Below are 22,325 nucleotides of genomic sequence, written 5' to 3' on the forward strand. Positions count from 1 at the left end.
AATGCCAGCAAGATTCGGGGCCGGAAGTTGCAGAAGGAGCGCATCACCGTCCTGTTTACCACCAATGCCTCTGGTACCTGTAAGCTCAAGTTATCGGTGATCCACACAGCATGCAAGCTGCACGCCTACAAGAGCATGGACATGACCAAGCTAAATGTCCACTGGCTGACCGCACGTAAGGCGTGGATGTTCTCTACACTGTCCCTCTCCTGGTTTGATGACTGTTTCGTTCCCGATGTGAAGGAATTCTGTGAGCAACAGAATGTGCCATTCAAGATTTTGTTGCTGCTGGACAAGGCACCAGGACACTCTCCCCTACTGTTAGATCGTCACCCCAACGTAAAAGTGGTCTTCCTTCCTCCCAAGACTACGTCTATATTACAGCCCATGGACCAAGAGTTAATCTGTAATGTAAAAGCTGCATTCTCTACTAAAAAATTCAAGCTCCTGAACGACTACACCAACACCAGGGAAGAGTTGCGTAACCTGAGTGACACCACCACCGATAGCAAGAGCGAAGACGACGAGGATCAACAGTTGGCAGAGCAACAAGTGCTTTTAAAACAATTCTGGAGAATATTCAACATCAAGAAAGCTGTGGACTTCTTGGTGGAGGCATGGGATCAGCTGTCTGTAGCAACTGTTCGTCACGCATGGAGACATGTGTTGCAAGACATTCTTGCCGTTAGGCAGAGTCAATCTGTGACTGGTGAGGTTCAGACTGTTGTAGTAGCAGTGGACCTTGCCAGAGAAGCTGCACAGAGTGTTACAGCTGCAGGCTTCCCCGAGACCACCAACGACGACATCCTGGAGGTGATAAGGGATCCTGATGTGACTACCGACGAGATGGTAGATGATGATGACGTCAGTGAAGAGGCAGGTGGTGCGTCATCCCAAGAAGAACACCGCTTATCCCATAGTAATGTTAGGGGTGCCATCGAATGTGTCGAGAAAGTCAAGCTCCTCCTTTCCGATGACCATGACGCAAACAGGTATGAAATCTTCACTACCCAGCTGTTGCAGACTATGGAGCCCTACATCAAGGTTTATCACGACAACATAAACACCAGCCGTCAGCAAAGCATAACAGAGTTCTTCGCCCGCAACCCACCACAGCCAGCCCAAGCCAGTGATAGTGACAGAGGTAGAGACAGTGATGATGACTTTGAGGGATTTGTCAGGGAGGCCCTGACAAATGTGGATGACAGTGATGGTGACTCACCTGAGGGCCAGTAGCCTGCCCTCTGCCTCGGAACCAGCCTCCATTCCCGTACGCCGACCCATCTCTTCTACTAACGTAAGTGTTCAACCCAACCTTTATTTTTCCTAACCTAACCTCTTCTATATTAATTGTGTGTGCATACCATCATAAAGTTAAGATAATATTTTTACTACAACATAGTTGTGTGTCATCAAAAAGTGGAGTTTGGGGGTCGGCCCGGTCTCTATTTCAATTAATCCCATATGTTATGTTGTTCACTTTACACGTTTCTCACTTTACGCGGACCGCCGTGGGTTGAATTAACCCCGTAAAGTGAGGGTTGACTGTATGGTATCACAGTGCTCATTGATCTACAAAAAATACTGGTAATAAAAACTTTTTCGATATTTCACACCTAATATAATACCCGGTAATCCACTGCAATCTCCTATTGTTTACAACGCTGCATGACGCACCACCAGCTGTTGCGTATCAGCTAGACGGTACACTTGTTTTTCGAATTGTTTTCAGTTAAGAAACTGTTACATCACACACATATATTTTACCTTAACTGCGCCTGAATGAATGTATTCTCGGAAATATTTAGTAGTTTTGCTGAAATGTGATGTATTTTAATGTAAAATAGGATAAAGTACATGACGAAAACAAAAGATTTTACCTAACCTTCCGATGTTCAAGAGAAGTTACTCGTTTATTTTCAATAGTTTTCGGTTAAAATACTGTTATATTACAATGATATGCTATTCATACTGTGCTTGATATAATACATTCACGGAAATGTAATATTTATTCTGAAATGACGTACGTATTACAGTGGAAAGTGGGATAAAATCATGACGAAAACAATGACTTTCGCTTTGTTTCGTTGTTCAAAAGATGTTACCATAATCGCTTTTCGAATGGTTTTCAGTTAAAAACTGTTGTATTACAATAATATTCTATCCTAATTGACTTGAATAAATACTACGATACTATATTTCTGAATATTTTCATTAAAATCCATTAAAATAATTTTCCTTGTCATCGTCTTCAGCACCAAACAGGTCCTCCCAGTCTTCTCCTTGAATTGGGTTAGAGGGTACGTGTTTTTTTAATCGTTTTCAGTTAAAAAACTGTTACATCACATGTATATTTTACCTAAACTGCGCCTGAATGAATATATTCTCAGAAATAAATAGTAGTTTGGCTGAAACGTGATGTATTTTAATGTAAAATAGGATAAAATACATGACGAAAACAAAAGATTTTACCTAACCCTCCGATGTTCAAGAGAAGTTACTTGTTTTTGTAATAGTTTTCGGTTAAAATACTGTTATATTATAATGATATGCTATTCATACTGTGCTTGATATAATACATTCAGGGAAATGTAATATTTATTCTGAAATGACGTACGTATTACAGTGGAAAGTGGGATAAAATCGTGACGAAAGCAATGACTTTCACTTTCTTTCGTTCAAAAGATGTTACCGTAATCGCTTTTCGAATGGTTTTCAGTTAAAAAACTGTTGTATTACAATAATATTCCCTCCTAATTGACTTGAATAAATACTTGAATGGAAATATACAATATTTTTGTTGAGACTACCCGCGTTTCAGTGTAAAGTGTCGTAATAATAAATGGTAAACAATTTGCCTTCGGCACTCGGTGTTTCAGGCACGGCGAGCCTCAGTTTATAGGACGTAGAGTGTTTTTACTGAAGGTTTTGTTGTTCCAATACCCTCAAAAACTTGGGTCGACCTATAAACAAGGAATATCATAAATTAACGATTTTTTGGTAAAAAAATCAGGGTCGACCTATAAACGAGGGAGGGTTATAGACGAGTATATATGGAATTTATTTATTTTTTATGTCCTTTAGATTGAGTTTTTGTTTTTTGTTTATAAAATGTCACAGAAGTGACCGGGGAGAATATAATTTACATTGCTGGAATTTTTATAAGACAGTGATTAATTTGAATATAATCATGCTATAGTTTGCACTAGACAAAAATTTTATTAATCATTTAGTACATTATTTTGAGTACATGTACAGTAACACCACGCTTTACGCGGTTCTCGTTTACTCGTTTCTACATTTACGCTGTACCCTGCCAGAACCGGAATTCCCACTTTACGCGGTGCATCTACTCATATACGCAGGTGAAGAATAATTTTTTATTTAGCTCATAAAATTCATACAAATTACCCGGCCAGAATATAATTTACATTGGTGGAATTCTTACACTATGATGATCATTTTGAATTGAAACATCATAGATTTTGCATTAGACATACAAATTTTACATCTAAAGTTAGAATTTTGTTTACTTAGAGTAAATATGTGATCTTTTTGTGCAAAATACATGACATGTATATTCAAAATATTCCTGGTCTTGCAAGGAATCCAGCAATGTCAATTATATTATCCTAATTTTAATTTGAGGTATTATTTATTACTATACCTTAAAATCTAGTGTTTTCACCCAAACATTTCTCAGAGAGGGAAAAGCCAGGGAGCGTGGGAAGAGGGGGGGGGGGGAGTTGAGTCCATTATTTGAATGGACATTAACCTGGCGACTGTATTTCTCTTAAATATTAATTGTGTGTGCATACCATCATAAAATTAAGATGTTATTTTTACTACAACATGGGTATTGTGTCGTAAAAAGTGGAGTTTGGGAGTCTGCCCAGTCTCTATTTCAATTAATCCCATATGTTATGTTATTCCATTTACGCGTTTCTCGTTTTATATTAAAATTATTAGTCATTTTAACATTTATTTAACATATTGATAATATTATATGCAGTACTCCCTGTACAGGTTCAGTTTGGCTTTGTTTACTGTTGAGAGAGCAACTATTTTGTTGGTGGTCTTGATTATTTTTGCATTTTTCATTGAAATTATTGGTCATTCTGAACTTTAGTTATCATATTGATAACACAGTGCAGTGTTGATTTAAAGAAAAATAATCTTGAATTACACCTAGTGATCTTAAAATTTTATTGGTGAAATTACTGCATCAAACATGGGTCTCCTGAAAGGTGATTTCTCCTCCATCCCCACTTCCTTCTCTTCTTCCTTCTCCTCCACCCACACTTCTAATTCCCATCACCATCATCAACCAGGAACCTTCTACATACACACCTCAAAGTAAGTGTACTTTACTGCATTTTTTTTTTCTTTTTGTATGTACTTTTTGGTGAACTGGAACCAATTACCCAATATCCCATTGAAACAATGGATTCGGTTAACGAACAACCTTCTGGAACGAATTGTGTTCGTTAACTGAGGGACCACTGTAATCTTAGATTGAATCGCTTTAAATCAACGTTCTACTGTATCAGAAATATTAAGTGGATCCTGACTTAATTAAGTATTGAATTGGTGATTCTTCAACTTCTTTTTTCATATTAGTGATTCTGTGGATGTTTTGTGTTATCTTCCTGTTGTGCATAAAGTCTCAGTCTCCATGACATCCAAAATAACACTACTAACTATGTAAGCTTGCTGACACAGAAATACAACAACATTACAGGATAAAGTTTAGGTGAAATGGAACCCTGATCCTTGAGTCTTATCCAAGGTGATACAAATGGATGTAATTGGAATGAAAAGTTCATTTCATCACTAAGTTCAAAATAACTGGATGAGGAGGCTTTGTGGAAATTGCCTATTGATGACAGATACCAGGTATTAGAAAGATACCTAGTGACTTACTTGTCATTTCTAAAAGTCAGAGTGACTTAACAACCTGACTGGCTGCAGCACGTGATACCTAAAAAAATACACAAGATGCTTAAATTTAATAACTTATACAAGGGGTTAATGATCTTACACGAAAGGCCCAACCAGTTAGACGATCAACTATTGGCAAAGAAGGTATAGTTAAATGTTTCATATGACAACCCTTTTATCACTTCTACACTAATTCCATCATTTTGAAGCACTTTTTAACAAATTATAAATCACCTTGACTCTGAACAACTGCTACCTGGCATGCAGTTATTCAGATTCAAGGTGACTAATGGAGCCATAGAACTTGAGGTGTCATAAATCATGCGTGTTCACTGACAGATGTTGCACACTCCTGTGCTACAATTTATTGAGGGTAAGGAAAGCTTTTATGTTTTCTCAACATATAAAATATGTTTATTGCTTCTGTAAGTAATTAGATGTTAAAAATATATACAGTATATATATATATATATATATATATATATATATATATATATATATATATATATATATATATATATATATATATATATATATATATATATATATATATATATATATATATATACACACACAGTAGTACCCCGCTTAACGTGGTCAATTGAACCCACAGGGTACCGTGTTAAGTGAAAACCGCGTTAAGTGAACAACAGAACATATGGGATTAATTCCAATAGAGACTGGCCCGACCCCCAAACTCCACTTTTTGACGACACACAACTATGTTGTAGTAAAAATTTTATCTTTATGATGGTATGCACAAACAAGTACAGTAATACCCCGCTTAACGCGGTTTCGCTTAGCGCGATTTCACGTATACGCGGTGCCTCGCCAGAGCCGAACTTTCACTTAACGCGGGTTTTTTCCACGTATACGTGCAGGGTGTCCGCTCGAGATGCTATTTTTAGATTCGCCCCACCCGCCACCTGCCACCCTGCCTGCCTGTCTGTTTTAGCTCATAAAATTCATACAAATTACCCAGCCAGAATATAATTTACATTGCTGGAATTCTTACAATATGATGATCATTTTGAATATAAACATCATAGATTTTGCATTAGACATACAAATTTTAGATATAATGTTTACTCTGAATAAATATGTTATTTTTTGTGCAAAATATATGACATTTGTATTCAAAATATTCCTGGTCTTACAAAGAATCCAGCAATGTCAATTATATTATCCTAACTTTAGTTTGAGGTATTATTTATTAAAATTTAGTGGTTTCCCCCCATAATTTCTCAAGAGGGAAGAGCCAGGGAGTGTAGTGTGAGAAGAGGGGGAGGGAGTTGAGTCCATTATTTGAATGGACATTAACTTGGCGACTGTATTTCTCTATTTCTCTTAAGTATTAATTGTGTGCATGTACCATCATAAAATTAAGATGTTATTTTTACTAGAACATAGGTATTGTGTCGGAAAAAGTAGAGTTTGGGGGTCCGGCCAGTCTCTATTGGAATTAATCCCATATGTTCTGTTGTTCACTTAACGCGGTTTTCACTTAACACGGTACCCTGTACCTAACCTAACCTAACACTATATTTATGTTGTTTAAGTCTAGTTACAAGATGTTAGGACAGGCCAGGAATCCAATGCTCTGTTTGTTCATTTGAGGGATAACAAGCATTGCATTGACTGGGATAATGCCTCCTCAATATTACCTTGTAATTCAATTGATAGTAGGAACATCATAGAATCTAGTCTCATTAAACATACCGAAGCATTCAACATGAATTTGAGTAATGGCATGTACAAACTGGACAATTTTGTAATTAAGAAGATTTGTAACCAGGTGAGAAGGTTGGGTCACCTTACCCTCTGACCTGACTACCGTTGCCGTGCTATTTAAAGATTAGTAGGGTCATTACCTAATACCTGACCATTGTGGACCTGGTCTCACCCTCCTCTGTATATATACACCTTGTTTTGTACTTATCTTTAGTCTGTACTCACCCCTGAAGATGTGAATTACACGAAAGCGCTTGGGAACTTCGTGTTTTCTTCTTTCCTTGTGGTTATCAGCATATACCTAGATCACGCGCACCTACAGTGATTTACTTGCATATATATATATATATATATATATATATATATATATATATATATATATATATATATATATATATATATATATATATATATATATATATATATATATATATATATATATATATATATATATATATATATATATATATATATATATATATATATATATATATATATATATATATATATATATATATATATATATATATATATATATATATATATATATATATATATATATATATATATATATATATTAAAAGTCCAAAAATCCGGATGCCAGAAATCCGGACCACCCGAGAATCTGGACTTTTCGAAAATTGAAACTTTTTTTTTTTTTCTAGCGGACTTTTGTGTGTATGTGCGCATGTGTGAGGGCCACAGCTGCACAGTGACAACAAGCGACCACGTGGTCGCCACTTTAAAACGAGCCATCAAACTGTGACAACATATGTAATTTTGAGTTCTACTCTTTCCATTTACAGAGTACAGTACTGTACAAGCCCATAATAATGGCTCCTAAAGTACAGTTAACCCTCACTTTACGCGGTTAATGTAACCCGGAGGGTCCCGCGTAAAGTGAGAAACGCGTAAAGTGAGAAACACATAAAGTGAATAACATAACATATGGGATTAATTGAAATGGAGTCCGGGCCGATCCCCAAACTCCACTTTTTGACGACACACAACTATGTTGTAGTAAAAATTTTATCTTAACTTTATGATGGTATGAAAAAACAAGTAATATAGAAGAGGTTAGGTTCGGAAAAATAAAGGTTAACATAGGAAAAATAAAGGTTAACATAGGAAAAATAAAGGTTAGGTTAGAAAAACTAAAAGTTAGGTGGAACACTTACGGTAGTAGAAGAGATGGGTCGGCATACGGGGATGGAGACTGGTTCCGAGGCAGAGGGCAGATTACTGGCCCTCAGGTGAATCACCATTACTAGGTGAATCACCATCACTGTCACTTACAGTTGTCAGGGCTTCCCTGACAAATCCCTGAAAGTCAACTTCACTGTCACTATCACTGGCTTGGGCTGGCTGTGGTGGGTTGCGGGCGAAGAAATCTGTTATGCTTTGCTGACGGCTGGCGTTGATGTTGTCGTGATACACCTTGATGTACGGCTCCATAGCCTGCACCAGCCGGGTATGGAAGACTTCATAGCGGTCATCGTCATTGTCGCGGGAAAGGAAGGACTTCATTTTCTCTGCACACTCCATGGCACCCTTAATATCACTATGATTAAACTGTGTTCTTCGGAGACTGACGCACCTTCTTCCTCCTCTTCACTGACGTGTTCTTCTTCCAACATCTCGTCGGCAGTCACTTCAGGATCTCTGATCACCTCCAGGATGTCGTCGTTGGTGGTCTCGGAGAAGCCTGGAACTGTAACAGTCTGCGCAGCTTCTCTGGCAAGGTCCACTGCTACTGCAACAGTCTGAACCTCACCAGTCACAGATTGACTCCTCCTCTCACCTGGTATTTCATGCAACACATGTCTCCATGCGTGACGAATTGTAGCAATAGACAGCTGATCCCATGACTCCACCAAGAAGTCCACAGCTTTCTTGATGTTAAATACTCTCCAGAATTGTTTGAACAGTATTTTTTGCTGTTCCAACTGTTGATCCTCATCTTCTTCGCTCTTGCTATCGGTGGTGGTGTCACTCAGGTTACGCAACTCTTCCCTGGTGTTGGCGTAGACTTTCAGGAGCTGGAATTTTTTTGTTGAGAATGCAGCTTTTACATTCAGATTAACTCTTGGTCCATGGGCTGTAATATAGACGTAGTGTTGGGAGGAAGGAAGACCACTTTTACGTTGGGGTGACGATCTAACAGTAGGGGCGAGTGTCCTGGTGCGTTGTCCAGCAGCAACAAAATATTGAATGGCACAATCTGTCGCTCACAGAATTTTTTTACATCGGGAACAAAACAGTCATCAAACCAGGAGAGGGACAGTGTAGAGAACATCCACGCCTTACGTGCGGTCAGCCAGTGGACATTTAGCTTGGTCATGTCCATGGTTTTGTAGGCGTGCGGCTTGCGTGCTGTGTGGATCACCGATAACTTGAGCTTACAGGTACCGGAGGCATTGGTGGTAAACAGGACGGTGATGTGTTCCTTCTGCATCTTCCGGCCCCGAATCCTGCTGGCATTCTTTACAACGAAGGACTTGGAAGGTAGCTTTTTCCAGAAAAGACCAGATTCGTCCATGTTAAACACCTGGTCGTCACTGTACTGTCCTTCCTCCATAATCTCACGTAAAAACGGAGGAAATTCCCGAGCCGCAGCACGGTCAGCACTCGCTTCTTCACCACCAATGTTTATATTGGTGATCTTGTTCCGGATCTTAAACCTCTGTAACCACCCAGAGGAAGCATTAAAGGGTTTGGGCTCTGTAATTCCCATCTTTCGTGCCACTGCGATGTACAGTTCACGTGCGTAGTCCTTAACAGAGCGCGTGTCGACCACCATGTTCCGTCGCGCCTGACGCACCAAGTACCTCACAAGTAATTTTTCTGTCTTGAGAAGCACCTGGTTGTGAAAATACTTGATCATAGAAGCACCTGTAGACTTTGTGATCTTCATGTGCTCCTTTATCTTGGCTGCATCCTTCTTTATTGTTCGAATCGTAGATTCATTCACACCATGCTGGCGCGCCAAATCAACCTGCCTTGTTCCTTTCTCCAACTCTTGGATGATGGTATACTTCACCTCGTAGCTTAAGGAACGTCGTGTCTTCTTTGGCTTAGTGCCGCTGGGTCCAGGTAAGGAAAGGTTTCTCTCTGGGGGTGGTGGTCCGGCGGAAGCCATTTTACGGAACAATGGATGCGCGTTTACACGGTGTGGCCTTGAGGGATGAAACTGCCGCGGCTAGGTCAAGCGTCGTCTTTCCTCCCTCCCTCCATCCCCCGGGTGGACACGTCATAATACTTTAAGCCAATTACAGCTAGCAGCAGAGGGGGGTAGGGATGCATGGCCAATCACAGGTCTGATACGTCATATGACGTCAGTCATAACGCAACAAAGACACACACTGCGCAACCTTACCGCGCCGCTTGCCGAAGCGGAGGGAGGAGGAGGGAGAGGCGAGGAGCACAGGCAGGCAGTCGGGCGGGTGGGGCTAATCTAAAAATAGCGCCGCGCCGGACACTCTCCGCGTAATGGGGTTCACGTACCGCGTAATGTGAGCACATGAGGTTCTGGCAAGGCACCGCGTAAACCTTGGAAACGCGGAATGCGGGACCGCGTAAAGTGAGGGTTAACTGTAGATAAACTTCGTTGTGTAAAGAGAAAGAAGAACACCTTGAAATTGAGTGACAAACTTGAAATAATTAAGAAACTAGAACGTGGTGTGAGCAATACTGTTCTAATGGAAACATACGACATTGGAAAGTCTACAATTTATGATATAAAAAAGGCAAAGAATAAAATTCTAGAATTCACAGCTTTTTCTTTAAAACTGCTCATTTTGATAAATGAAGCATGCTATATTTGCAAATGAATAAACTATCAAAATGTACCTGTTCATCTCTTCTTTATTCCTCCTTAAATTTGAATTTTATAAGTACTGCCTGAGAATCTGGAAAATCCTCTAGTTAAAGAAACTACAAAGTCAGAGGATTAAGAGAATGTTGTGACAGCACCAAATGTGAGCTCCTTTAAGAGTCCTAGACTTTACCAACACTGACATATTCTGGTACATTTTAGAACATTCCCCCCCAATAAAATTTATCCCGAACTACCTCTAATGATGACAGAATTTGAAATATAAGCACAGAAACTTAAAGCAATGAACAAGTATTGGATAGGTTTATAAATGAAGACTCGCAAAGGTCTTCTCTGATTGGCTAATAATGTATACAAACCCCACTTTTGTATGTTCACAATGCACTCCAAAGTTTTGATTTTTTTAATTGCTTTACAATATTATTTTTTTAATTTTTTGGTGGTTAGATTATTTTTGCTGGCCTTTTTATCACGGAGCCTTGTTCCCAGAGGATTTTTTAATAGATATATTGCTGCATGGTATATATGTATCCATGTTTTTAATGTAACTACAGGTATAAATGTATTTATTTTTGTCATCTTATCACTTTTGTATTTTTTCTGAGGCTTAGTTTATGTGTTCCTCCTAATATTTGCAGAAAGAGAGGAAATTGATAGAAGAGAGAGAAATTTACATTTAAATTAGCTTTTTCTTTTATTTCAGTGACAATAAAACACACGAGTCTGTGAAAACAGACACAGAAGATGATCTTTTGAGTAGTGATATCAAGTCTTTGACACAACCTACAAACAGTACACCAGTGACCAAAGATAGAACATGTGAAATTGGCTTGATGGATTGTGTGAAGAATGAACAGTGTGTTTCACTTGGAAACAGAAGAAAAAATGGCCTGTGTCAGTGTCTTCCTACTTTTTATCGAAAGACATCTACAGGAGAATGTGTGGAAAAAGAATCTACATCACCTATGGCTTCTAAAGAGGCTGAGTCCACAACCCATCATCCTGATGGCAATGGTGGAAAAGCTAATAGTTTTGTTGAATCATCATCATCCTCTGATTCTGCATCTCCCTCACCTGTTGTCTCCACAAATGAAGTCCCTCAGAAGGAATCTTTATCAAGTCCTCCCCCAAACATGTCATCCCAGAATCCAGTTGAGAAGCTTTTTGTTAGTATTCATAATAAAACTGTCTCCCTTGAAGCTGGCTGTACATTTTATGAAAAGAGAGTTACACTTTCAGCATATGCCATAGGAGGTATGTAAATTTATTTTAATAACTTCTGCAAATTAAATAATCCTGTGCAGATTGTTCATAATAACCATCTACACAGGATTACTTTATAGTAATGTAAGGATATATATGCTATCTAGGTATGTTAATTCCTAGCCAATTCGCCAGGCCAACATACAGGCAATTAAAACATATAATAATTACTTAATAAGTAATAATAGGAGGACACTTCGCTACCTGGCATTTAATTGCAATTCTCAACTCCCCCTTCGTTCACCCCCCACTACGTGCATCGCGAACCTCATCTCTTGCCTGGCGATTCAGCTGTAATACACACAAAGGGAAGCTCCGCAAATTTGTGTTCTAATTGCTGAAATACTCACCTCCGCAAGGATATTATATACGGTATTTGTACTTAATAGCACAGTGATGAAGTAGAGTGACTTATTTTGTTATGTCTCTCAATTATTGTATTTGGGACATTTTCTTATACGACTTTGGGTCAGCATGGCGACCAAAACACATTTTCTTTGTGAGTCGTTTAGATCGTTGTGACTATCCCTTGCCTTTAAGTCACTCGGTGAATGTCGCTGCGGCCTCCCGGGCTCGTCTTCACTAAAAGAGAATATGTGAATATATCTATTTATATATACTGTATACATATATATGTATATTGTTTACGATCTTTGTCCCAATTATTCACGTGCTAATATGAATACAATGACTATCTCTCTCCCTACTCTTATGTACGTTCACAAAACCTTTGGGCTTCCGCCCTTGGGTTTATATTTGTTCTCAGCAAAAAGGCCAGAGTTGAGTTTGTCTCTTCATAACTTTGATGTCCTCAGTAGCGGGTTCAGGCGAACTTTAGCGAGGCTGCTAGACTTAGCGTTCCTTCCGGAATGTTGACCTTCCGGTCTTACTAGCAATCTAGAGTTATGTTGAAATGGACTTTACACCTTCTATGGGTTATATGAGACCAATTCAGGGTGGAATTCTCAACCCAATAAATATTGCTAGAGTAATAGTGAACGTTGCTGCCAATAGAGCGCTATGTTAGCGGCTCAGCACTGTCAACCCTGTCTGGTGATAGTGGGCACGTAGGAATTTTCCCCTAAGTGTTTACTTGGGGATAATGTCTGTGCCCCTGATTGGCAACAAATAAAGATCTTGATGATCCCTCTCAATAAATGTTCTGGATGAAATTATTTTATAAAAACAAATTTAAATAAATAAGTTTCATTGAGCTAAGGGATACTTCATAAATAAGAGTCGGGAGACAGATACGAAATAGTGAGTTATTGTTTATATTGGTCATAGGAGTGACTTGTATAACACTAACTTATGAATAATATAACATTTATGAGTCATATTGATTAAGTTTGGGAGAAAATGCTTTCTCCCTTATTAATTATTATTATTACTTTGTGTTATAATGATATAATGTGACTCATGGTGTCCTCCTAGTTCAGATGAGTGATGTGCAACTGGAGGATGAAGGTCAGGAGTCTGGGCCTATGGATAATGGAGGAGACTATGGAACTGTCCCTGAGGAGATACTATTGAGTGATGAGCTACAAGGACTAGAAAGTTCAGCTCAGGCACTACATTCAAGGAATTGTCTGTCAGTAGAGAATTTGAATTCAGTAGTACAGGCTGTACCTCTCTAGTCCGGCATTCTGTGGTCCGGAAACTCCTGTGGTCCGGAACGATTTTAGTTTGTCCAATAGGTAGATAGGCAACTTTTTTTTTTTTTTCTTTTTTTTTTTTACTTATCTGAATTATTATTATTATTACAGGAGTATTAAATTTTTGCCCCTCAGGCCCCAATGTGGGTCAGTGACCTATGCCCGGGTGGGCTAATCCCCATAAAAAAACAAACAAAGCCGCGGGAAATTAAGGTTTGTTTACATCCGGCAGTTCGGCTGCTCTCTCTCTCTCTCTCTCTCTGCTTGTCTATACAGAGTACAACATTTAACCCTTCAATATATATGAGCGGTAAATAAGTGTTGCTTTCATATTCTTTTGTAGAGTAATGACGATATATTTTCACATGTGCGCACTTACATACGAGCAGTCTCACTTTTTTTTTTACCATTAATGGTTAGCTACTTATATTGTTCCATTTATTAACATTAAATAACATTACAGGTACTTCAAGCAACCATATTCATTTTTTTACATTAATTTTACTTCAGCTGCAATCAGGGTCTTATTTTCTTCAGTTTTATATGTAGAACCAATCAGCCACTGGTTTTGTAAGCTTTAACAAAAACAATGCCGGCAGCCGTCTCGTCTCGTCTCCTCTAATATTCCACGTATTATTAATAAATTGTATTGTTAATTTTGCACATACAAACATTAATTCAATAAAAACAAATTCAGAAACATTAATTAAAATATATATGAACAGTAAATAAGTGTTGCTTTCATATTCTTATGTAAAGTAATGACGATATGCTTTCACGTGTGCGCATGCGCACTTACATACGCGATCTCTTTTTTTCTTTACCATTATCGTTAGCTACTTCTGTTGTTCCATTTATTAACATTAAATAACATTACTTAAAACAACCATATTAATTTTACTACAGCTACAACCAGGGTCTTATTTTCTTCAGTTTTATATGTAGAACCAGTCAGTCACTGGTTTTGTAATCAACGAAAACAATGCTGTCTCATTTCCTCGTGTTTTAATATTCTCCGTACTATTAATGAATTGGATTGCTCATTTTGCACACACAAACATTAATTCAATCAAAAAGACTTTCAGTAATAAACAATAATGAATCTTTTGTACATAAGAGAAATGACGCTGTTTACACGATTGTGCACGTCGTCTGAACGTTGGTGGGCCGTTCAAACCCGTCGAAATTCGAGTTTCCGCTGTCAAAATTTTTAATTGTGTTGTTTTTTTTGCATGTTCAATTAGAAAACGTTGAATTAAAAACTCGCGAAATTTGAGAAGCTACTGTACGACATTAACCCTTCAATATGTCTTCAAAGAGACCATGAAGCAGGGAAAGTGGTGCTAGTGCTTCCAAGCATAAGCACAAGTCACTATCTATCCAGGAAAAAGGTGAATTTCCATGGTCCGGCACGTTCAGGTCCCGAGGTTGCCAGACTAGAGAGGTACAACCTGTAGTAGTTTCACCCAAGACCCAAGGGAGCCATACTACATGTAATTATAAAAAATGTAAAGCGACTTGGATTACTAAGATAGATCCTCATGTGGCTTGCATAATTCATGGCAGCTGTGTCTCAAATAACCTATTTTCACCAATGGATTGTGCAGTTTGTTATGATCAAATTTTTCAATTTCATCAAGCTACAGGTGATAAGAAAGATTTATTGCAAATATAAATTAAAAATAGGTGGAATAAGGCCTTGAAGAGTAAATTTTTGATTGTACAACAATGGAAAGATCCCAAGTTGGCAGAAAGTTTAGGTTTATTGGTGTTAGGTAAAAGACTTAATCCCCACTTAGACAAGACTGCTCCTGCTAAGAAAAATAAGTTATTGGACCCTCCAGACAGTGGGGCAGTAGGAAGTCTACAAAAACCCCTATCTACTCAATCTGATTTCAGTGGATTCCAGGATCAGGACGATGAGGCTGGTTCTAATCATAGTATCCAGTATCTTGAGCAGGAAGAACCTGTTGAGACTGACTTCATCATATCCACTTCTTGGCAACCACTTCCACCTGGGGCAAAAGTGTTGGTTACTGCGAGTGGAAACAGGCTGCTGTCGACTGACACGCAGGTGCTGGATAATATTGAGTGTAAGGTTGATTCTAACAGGCCATGGATAACATTGGTAAGAGCCAAGTCTTCTTTGTTCACTAATCCATCTGAATCTGTGGACTTCTTATTCAAGATATTTTATGAAAATGTCTCTAAGCTTCCTGATATCTCAGCAACTACAAAGAGAGAGGAAGGACATGCAACTTTGGGTCATTCTTTATTTTTGGAGGGTGATACTACACTTTCTTGGCCTGATATTTGCCCAAAGATGATCTCTGAAATAGACGAAGTCTGGGCTAATTTATTGAAAGACTTAACATTCATTCCCGCAGACAGGAATGCTCACAAGTTAGTTTTTTGAAGTTCCAATTTAATGACGAAAAGAGTTCCTTATATGAACTTTCCCAGTATTTGTCGGCTGCAAAATATGTTGAAATAAGCTATGAAAAAAATTTGAAACCAGTTGCCCGTGCACTGCTGCTTGAAGAATTTAAAATTAGGAAAGTGGCAGCAGATGTTTGGTCTGCAATTACGATGTGTCAGTTATTAACTAAGTTTGTGAAGAAAATTCAGAAGTGGACAAATGTTTTTGCTGCTGCTTTACAAGGAATCCCATATTCCCTGTACAACTCATTCTTAGATCATTTGTTGAAAGCCCTAAGACTGAAAGTCCAGCTAAGGAAATAAGCAACAACTAATGCTTCAAGTGGTAGCGCTTATTTGTTGATACGTTCTTCTCCTCTTTCTCCTGCTTTGTTTTGTGAACAATCATTGATTAATTATAGATCATCTTTGGAGAATACTATTAATATTAATGTCCCCAGGAGTCCTCAGACTTTCGGAAACCTAGGAGAGGAAGGTTTTACAGGGGAACAGGACCAGCTGCCCGAGTCAGTTATCAACCTAGAGGAAATTTTAGAGGAGGAAATAATTAAAGACGTAATAGAGGTGGCCGTTTGTTCAGAAACGGAAGGAGACCTTATTCCACCACCTCAGCAACTTCCCCCTTCCAATGAAGCCAGACAGCTGGGTCGTCTAGGGGGTTGGGAGAATAGATGGACTTCTTCCATATGGGCTTACAAGACAATCAAAGGGGTCTCACATGGACTTGGTTGAGGCACCTTCCCCTAGCATTCCCAAAGAAGGGGCAAAAACCAACCCCATTACTTACAAAATTTGTAAGTCAATTACTAAACAGAGGTGTCATAGAACCGTTGCAGTCAGAGAAATGTTTCATGTCTCGCCTATTCCCAGTCCCCAAGAAAGGCAGCGACAAATTAAGGTGGATTTTGGATCTTTCAATCCTAAACAAATTTATTCCCAAAAGAAGTTTCAAGATGCTCACTTACGACCATCTGAGGCATCTAATTCCGCCCAATGCTTGGATCTCAAAAGTGGATCTCGAAGATGCCTATTATCACGTTCCCGTTGCTCCCAGGTACAGAAAATTTCTGGTGTTCAAAGTAGGGGAATTAAGTTATCAATTCACAGTGATGCCATTCGGTCTGACAATTGCACCAAAAGTCTTTACAAAACTGGCAAATATTCCCAGAAAGATCCTTGCAAAGGAGGGCATAAGAACCTTTGCTTATCTAGACGATTGGCTGATAATGGGAAACTCATTCGAAGATTGTCAAAGGGCGACCCAACGTACACTAGTACTATTTCAAAACTTTGGTTTAAAGATAAACCAGGTCAAATCAAATTTAATACCATATCAAAAGTTGGATTGGTTAGGCCTCCACTGGGATACAAATCAGCAGTCAGTCAGTTTACCAGGAACAAAAGTAACAGATTTGATAAACAAAGTAGAAGCCTTTTGTGTAAAGCACAAAGTTTCTTGGCACGATTGGGAAAAACTTCTGGGTCTGTTGAATTTTGCCACAATAGTGGTTCCATTGGGAAAGTTAAGGAAAAAGCAACTATCTCATTTGGGCTCGAAGTTGCTTCGCAGAAACAGAAACGTTGCTTCTTCTCTCCCTATCATCTGTTATGGTGGGCAAACTGGGACAATCTAATCGGTCCCTCTCCCTGGGTTCCACCTCAAATAGGTTTGGTCGTTTGTACGGATGTGTTCAAAATAGGATGGGGATACCATTCTTCAAAAGGGGAATTAAATCAAGGAAAGTGGAGCAACTTCCTTTGGGACAAACACATAAATATAATAGAATTAGCAGTGGTCCTATTCTTTTTGTCGGCAAACCCAAATTTACAAAATATGATCCTGTTTGCCACGGACAACAAAACGGCAGTGTTTTGTCTCAATCATCAAGGGTCAACAAGGTCTTGGCCCCTTCTTCAACTATCAGAAAAATTTTTCAGTATTTGTGCAACACAAACACTTTACCTCAAAGCAACTTATATACCGGGAGTGCAAAACAATTGGGTAGATGCGCTGTCCCGTCCCCGGCCAGTATCGACAGAAACAGAATGGTCCCTAAAGGTATCAGAGTTCAAGAGTCTAGTGAAGAAGTTTGGAACTCCACAGATAGATCTGTTTGCCTCCCTAACAAATCACAAGATGCCAATTTATGCATCTCTGGAAGGGTCAAATCTTTTAGGAAATGTCCTCCTCTTAGATTGGAACCTTTGGAATTCAATCTATCTATTCCCACCTGTGAAAATATTGCCCAAAGTGGTTCACAAACTCAGATCCTTCCGAGGCAAAGTCCTCTTAATTGCACCATATTGGATCCTAAAACCTTGGTGCCTGGATCTACTGGACTGGTGCCCAAATCCTCTACAATTGCAACAAGGATGTCTAGACCAGGTACTACATTCTCAGTTCGAGATATCCTTGGCACTTCACGCTTGGAGTTTCTCAAAAAGTTTAAATAGGTTGTTGGGTAATTCCAATGTAGCTAACCAAGTATTAGCAGGTCATAGACCCCAAACTTCTATTCAATATGAGAAAGCTTGGAATCTTTTTCAACAATTTATCAAGTTAACAACTCCAGATTCATTATCGGAAACAGTTGTGTTAGAATTTTTAGAATTTCTGTTCAGAGTTAAAGACCTTCAGGGATCGACAATTGCATCTTATAAATCAGCGTTGGTTGACCCTCTGGCTTGCTGTTTTAATATTACTTTGAACCCGAGGATTTATCAAATGCTAAGATCGTCCTTTTTCATTCAGAGACCTCCTCGACCCAAGAGAATCCCGCCTTGGTCTCTGGAAAAAGTTACTAATCTTCTTATGGGGCCTAATTACAATATAAATCTGAACTGGGATAAATTACTCCAGAAAGCAGCTTTCCTTCTAGCAATAGCAACGGGTATGAGAATCAGTGAACTGATTTCAATTTCCAATAATCCATCATTATTGGTATTTTCTGACGAGGATGTTATCCTTTTTCCTACGGAGATCCTAAGAAAAAATGAAAGGGAAGATTTCCAAACTCAACCTATTGGGATAAAACGTCTAATGGATGAAATGAGGGTTCTTCGCATATTGTGTCCAGTTAAAAATCTTCAGGAATTGTTAACCAGATTCCCTAATAGAGGCCCTTATGTTTTCTCATCAAGGGATGGTAAGAAATTATCTCCTAGTCAATTGACAAAATCCTTATCTCAATTAGTGAATCAAGCATACCCTGGCAAGAAATTTTTGGCACATAACACTAGGAAATATGCAGGGTCTGTGGCCTTTCTGCGGCATATGAGTCTCAGTCAGATCAAGGAAATGGGCTTTTGGAGATCTTCAAAAACTTTCATCCATCTCTGAGAGATGCTTCAAATGTGGTGGTGCTGGGTTCCCCTCCCCCATCTAGTCAATCTCTACTACGAGGACCTTCTTCCTCATCAGAATAAAGTGAGTATCCTTTTTAAGTAAATTAACATTTTACCTTCCGGTAAATGTTCCTAATTTTGGAAATGTTCAAAACGGTTTATAATATAATCTGGACCTCAGTCAGCGGAGCCTTGTATGCAAAGTCACCTCCCTCTCCACCTCCTGCTCGAGTATTCTTGCTGAGCGTCGCATTCAGAGCTTGAACAAAAGGCCATTTTTTTCTAAAACCAGTTTTTGTGATATGGCTCGAATGCGACGTCCATAACCCACCCATCTCCACCCCTCGACAGTTGAATTTTAATTACTGCTCTCTCTGAGGCAAGAGATGAGGGTCGTGATGCGTATAGTGGCGGGTGAAGGAGGGGGGTTTGAGAATTGCAATTAAATGCCAGGTAGCGACGTGTCCTCCTAATATTACTTATTAAGTAATTACTATTAGATGTTTTAATTGTCTGTATGTTGGCCTGGCGAATTGGCTAGGAATTAACATACCTAGGTAGGCATTGTTGAGTCGCATTCGAGCTATATCATAAAAACTGGTTTTTAGAAGGAAAAAAAGGGCTTTTTTGGGGGGGGGAGGGGGGGTTCCTTGCACTCTTTGGCAAACTCCCAAGGGTCTGCCAAGTATGATTTGTTCAATATTTTCTATCTGAACACTTCTTTCTTTCCTGCACAGCACAACTTAAATAAGTGGAGCTTATGTGGATGTTATTCTCCCCACTTAGATGGAGTAGGGGAATATATACAGCTGGCTCACCTTTATACGAGTTATTTTTTAAACTAGGCAGGAGTCTGGTTGCATGTGACTATTAACCCTTTCTCACCTGTCAATATCCTTCTGAAGAAAAGGAGACTAGAACTTTACTACTTACTCTGAGTGATGCCTATCAAGAACTGCAACACAGTGTGTGAATTTATATATTAGTTTTGTCATTACTGTATTTTTTTTAAATGTTTACTGTGCTGTATTAATTTATACAGTACAGTGGAGTCTGGATTTACGCGGTTTTGGTTAACGCGTTTGGTCATTTATGCGGTGTCTTGCCAGAATCGAAATGCTTTAATTACGCGGTAAATTTGGTCATTTACGCGGGTGAAGTATAATTTGTTTACTGTATTTACTGAAGATATTTGTTTTAGCTCATAAAATTCATACAAATTACCCGGCCAGAATATAATTTACATTGCTGGAATTCTTATAAGATTGTGATTATTTTAAATATAAACATCATAAAATTTGCATTAGACATACAAATTTTAGATCTAATTTAAGAATTTTGATTAGAAAGAGCAAAAATTTTATCTTTTGTGCAAAATATATGACGTTTATATTCAAATTATTCCTTGTCTTGCAAGGAATCCAGCAATGTCAATTATATTATCCTAACTTTAGTCTGAGGTATTATTTATTACTAAAAATGTAAGCCTATTGTTTTCACCCAAACATTTCTCAGAGAGGGAGGAGCCAGCGAGCATGGGAAGAGTGGGGGGGGGGGGAGTTGAGTCCATTATTTGAATGGACATTATCCGGCGACTGTATTTCTCTTAAATATTAATTGTGTGTGCATACCATCATAAAATTAAGATGTTATTTTTACTACAACGTAGGTATTGTGTTGGAAAAAGTGGAGTTTGGGGGTCGGCCCAGTCTCTATTTCAATTAATCCCATATGGTCTGTTATTTCATTTACGTGTTTCTCGTTTTGCGCGGGCCTCCACGGGTTCAATTGACCGCGTAAATGCAAACTCCACTGTAATAGATTTTTTATTGTCATCCATGATTAGTTTGTAAAGAATTTTGAGACAATAGCTTATACAGTACAGTAAGTCCTTGATATATGCGAGTTCATCATATGTGAATTCACTCCTATGCAAAGACCCTATTCCTACCAGGAAATCAATTAATGTGAGCAAAATTCAGCCTTATACGAGGTGTTATACTCCCTGATGTGGATTCCAACCCAAATACTCTGTAGATGTCACTCCAACACCACCACCCACTATGTAAAACCTCTACCACCACCTCCATCATCTCGTCTACCCAAGTTGATGTATCTGCTGTTATTGTTAAGTACACTGTACTGTACACTTCCTTTATCTATTATTTTAAAAATAATATTATATTGATTTGTTTTGTGGTTTATTTGTCTGTCTGGAACATTTTCCTTTTGGATTATGGAATGCATCTTATTTTTTCCCATTTAACTCGGTATTCGATTTATGCGAGGGTTTTCAGGAACACATCCCTCGCATATATTGAGGACTTACTTTAGTAGTTCTCTCCTTCCTTCCCTCCCTTTGCCCCTCTCATAATATGCCTAGAAAAAGAATAAGTTATTATGATTGTTTTTCCAGAAACATTAGGATACAAGTATGAATGGACCCTCCTGCAGCAGCCTGACAGTGATGACCACGGCTCTGTCAGTGATACTAACAGTCAGACCATCACCCTGACTCATTTGACACAAGGTGTCTACATATTCAAGGTTGTTGTTGATGCTCCAAGTGCACATGGCGAGGCCGTTGGAAATGTGACCGTCTGCTCACGTATGTTTTTTTACCTTATTCTTGAGTCTGTATAGACTAAACATTTATATACTGTGCAGTATGTGACAATAATATTGACACATAGGTGACTTGGTGTATAAGATGACTTCCAAATATTCAATTTGAAATTTAAGTCTTAGGCTGTACTCTCTTTATAAGATGATTATAAAATATGAAGCTTAGTTATATTGGGTAGGGTTTCACCATGGATGGCTTAACAGAAAATGTCTGCAATAAAATTTCTCTTTTATCTCAAGAATAAAGAAAATTGGGTGGAATACTGTAGTACGTACTGTAGTACTTTTCCTTTGAAAGTTATTTTGAAAGATAAAGTAAAGAAGTCATGGCTGGTCTACCTCTGCCACCATCTTTGTTTACATACTGTTTATACTCAATGATAGTTTGAGTTTTTATGATCAAATTTTTATGCAAAAAGAAGGGGGTCGAACTATATAATATATACAGTACAGTGACCCCTCCGTTAACGAACTCAATCCGTTCCAGAAGG

At 38.5% G+C, this 22,325-nt stretch overlaps 1 protein-coding gene across 1 annotated transcript in view; it reads left to right on the forward strand.

The window, feature by feature from the left end:
• LOC121863295 (dyslexia-associated protein KIAA0319-like protein) overlaps positions 1-22,325 on the forward strand; it is a gene marked incomplete in the record, with an annotated part of 150,473 nt that overhangs the window by 27,414 nt on the left and 100,734 nt on the right. Inside the window, 2 exon segments of the mRNA XM_042361884.1 lie at positions 11,211-11,761; positions 21,626-21,817. Coding sequence (XP_042217818.1) covers positions 11,211-11,761; positions 21,626-21,817 — 743 coding nt within the window.

The sequence above is a fragment of the Homarus americanus genome, unplaced genomic scaffold (genome assembly GCF_018991925.1).
Source record: "Homarus americanus isolate GMGI-L3 unplaced genomic scaffold, GMGI_Hamer_2.0 scaffold46197, whole genome shotgun sequence".
In the NCBI taxonomy this organism is placed as follows: Eukaryota; Metazoa; Arthropoda; class Malacostraca; order Decapoda; family Nephropidae; genus Homarus; species Homarus americanus.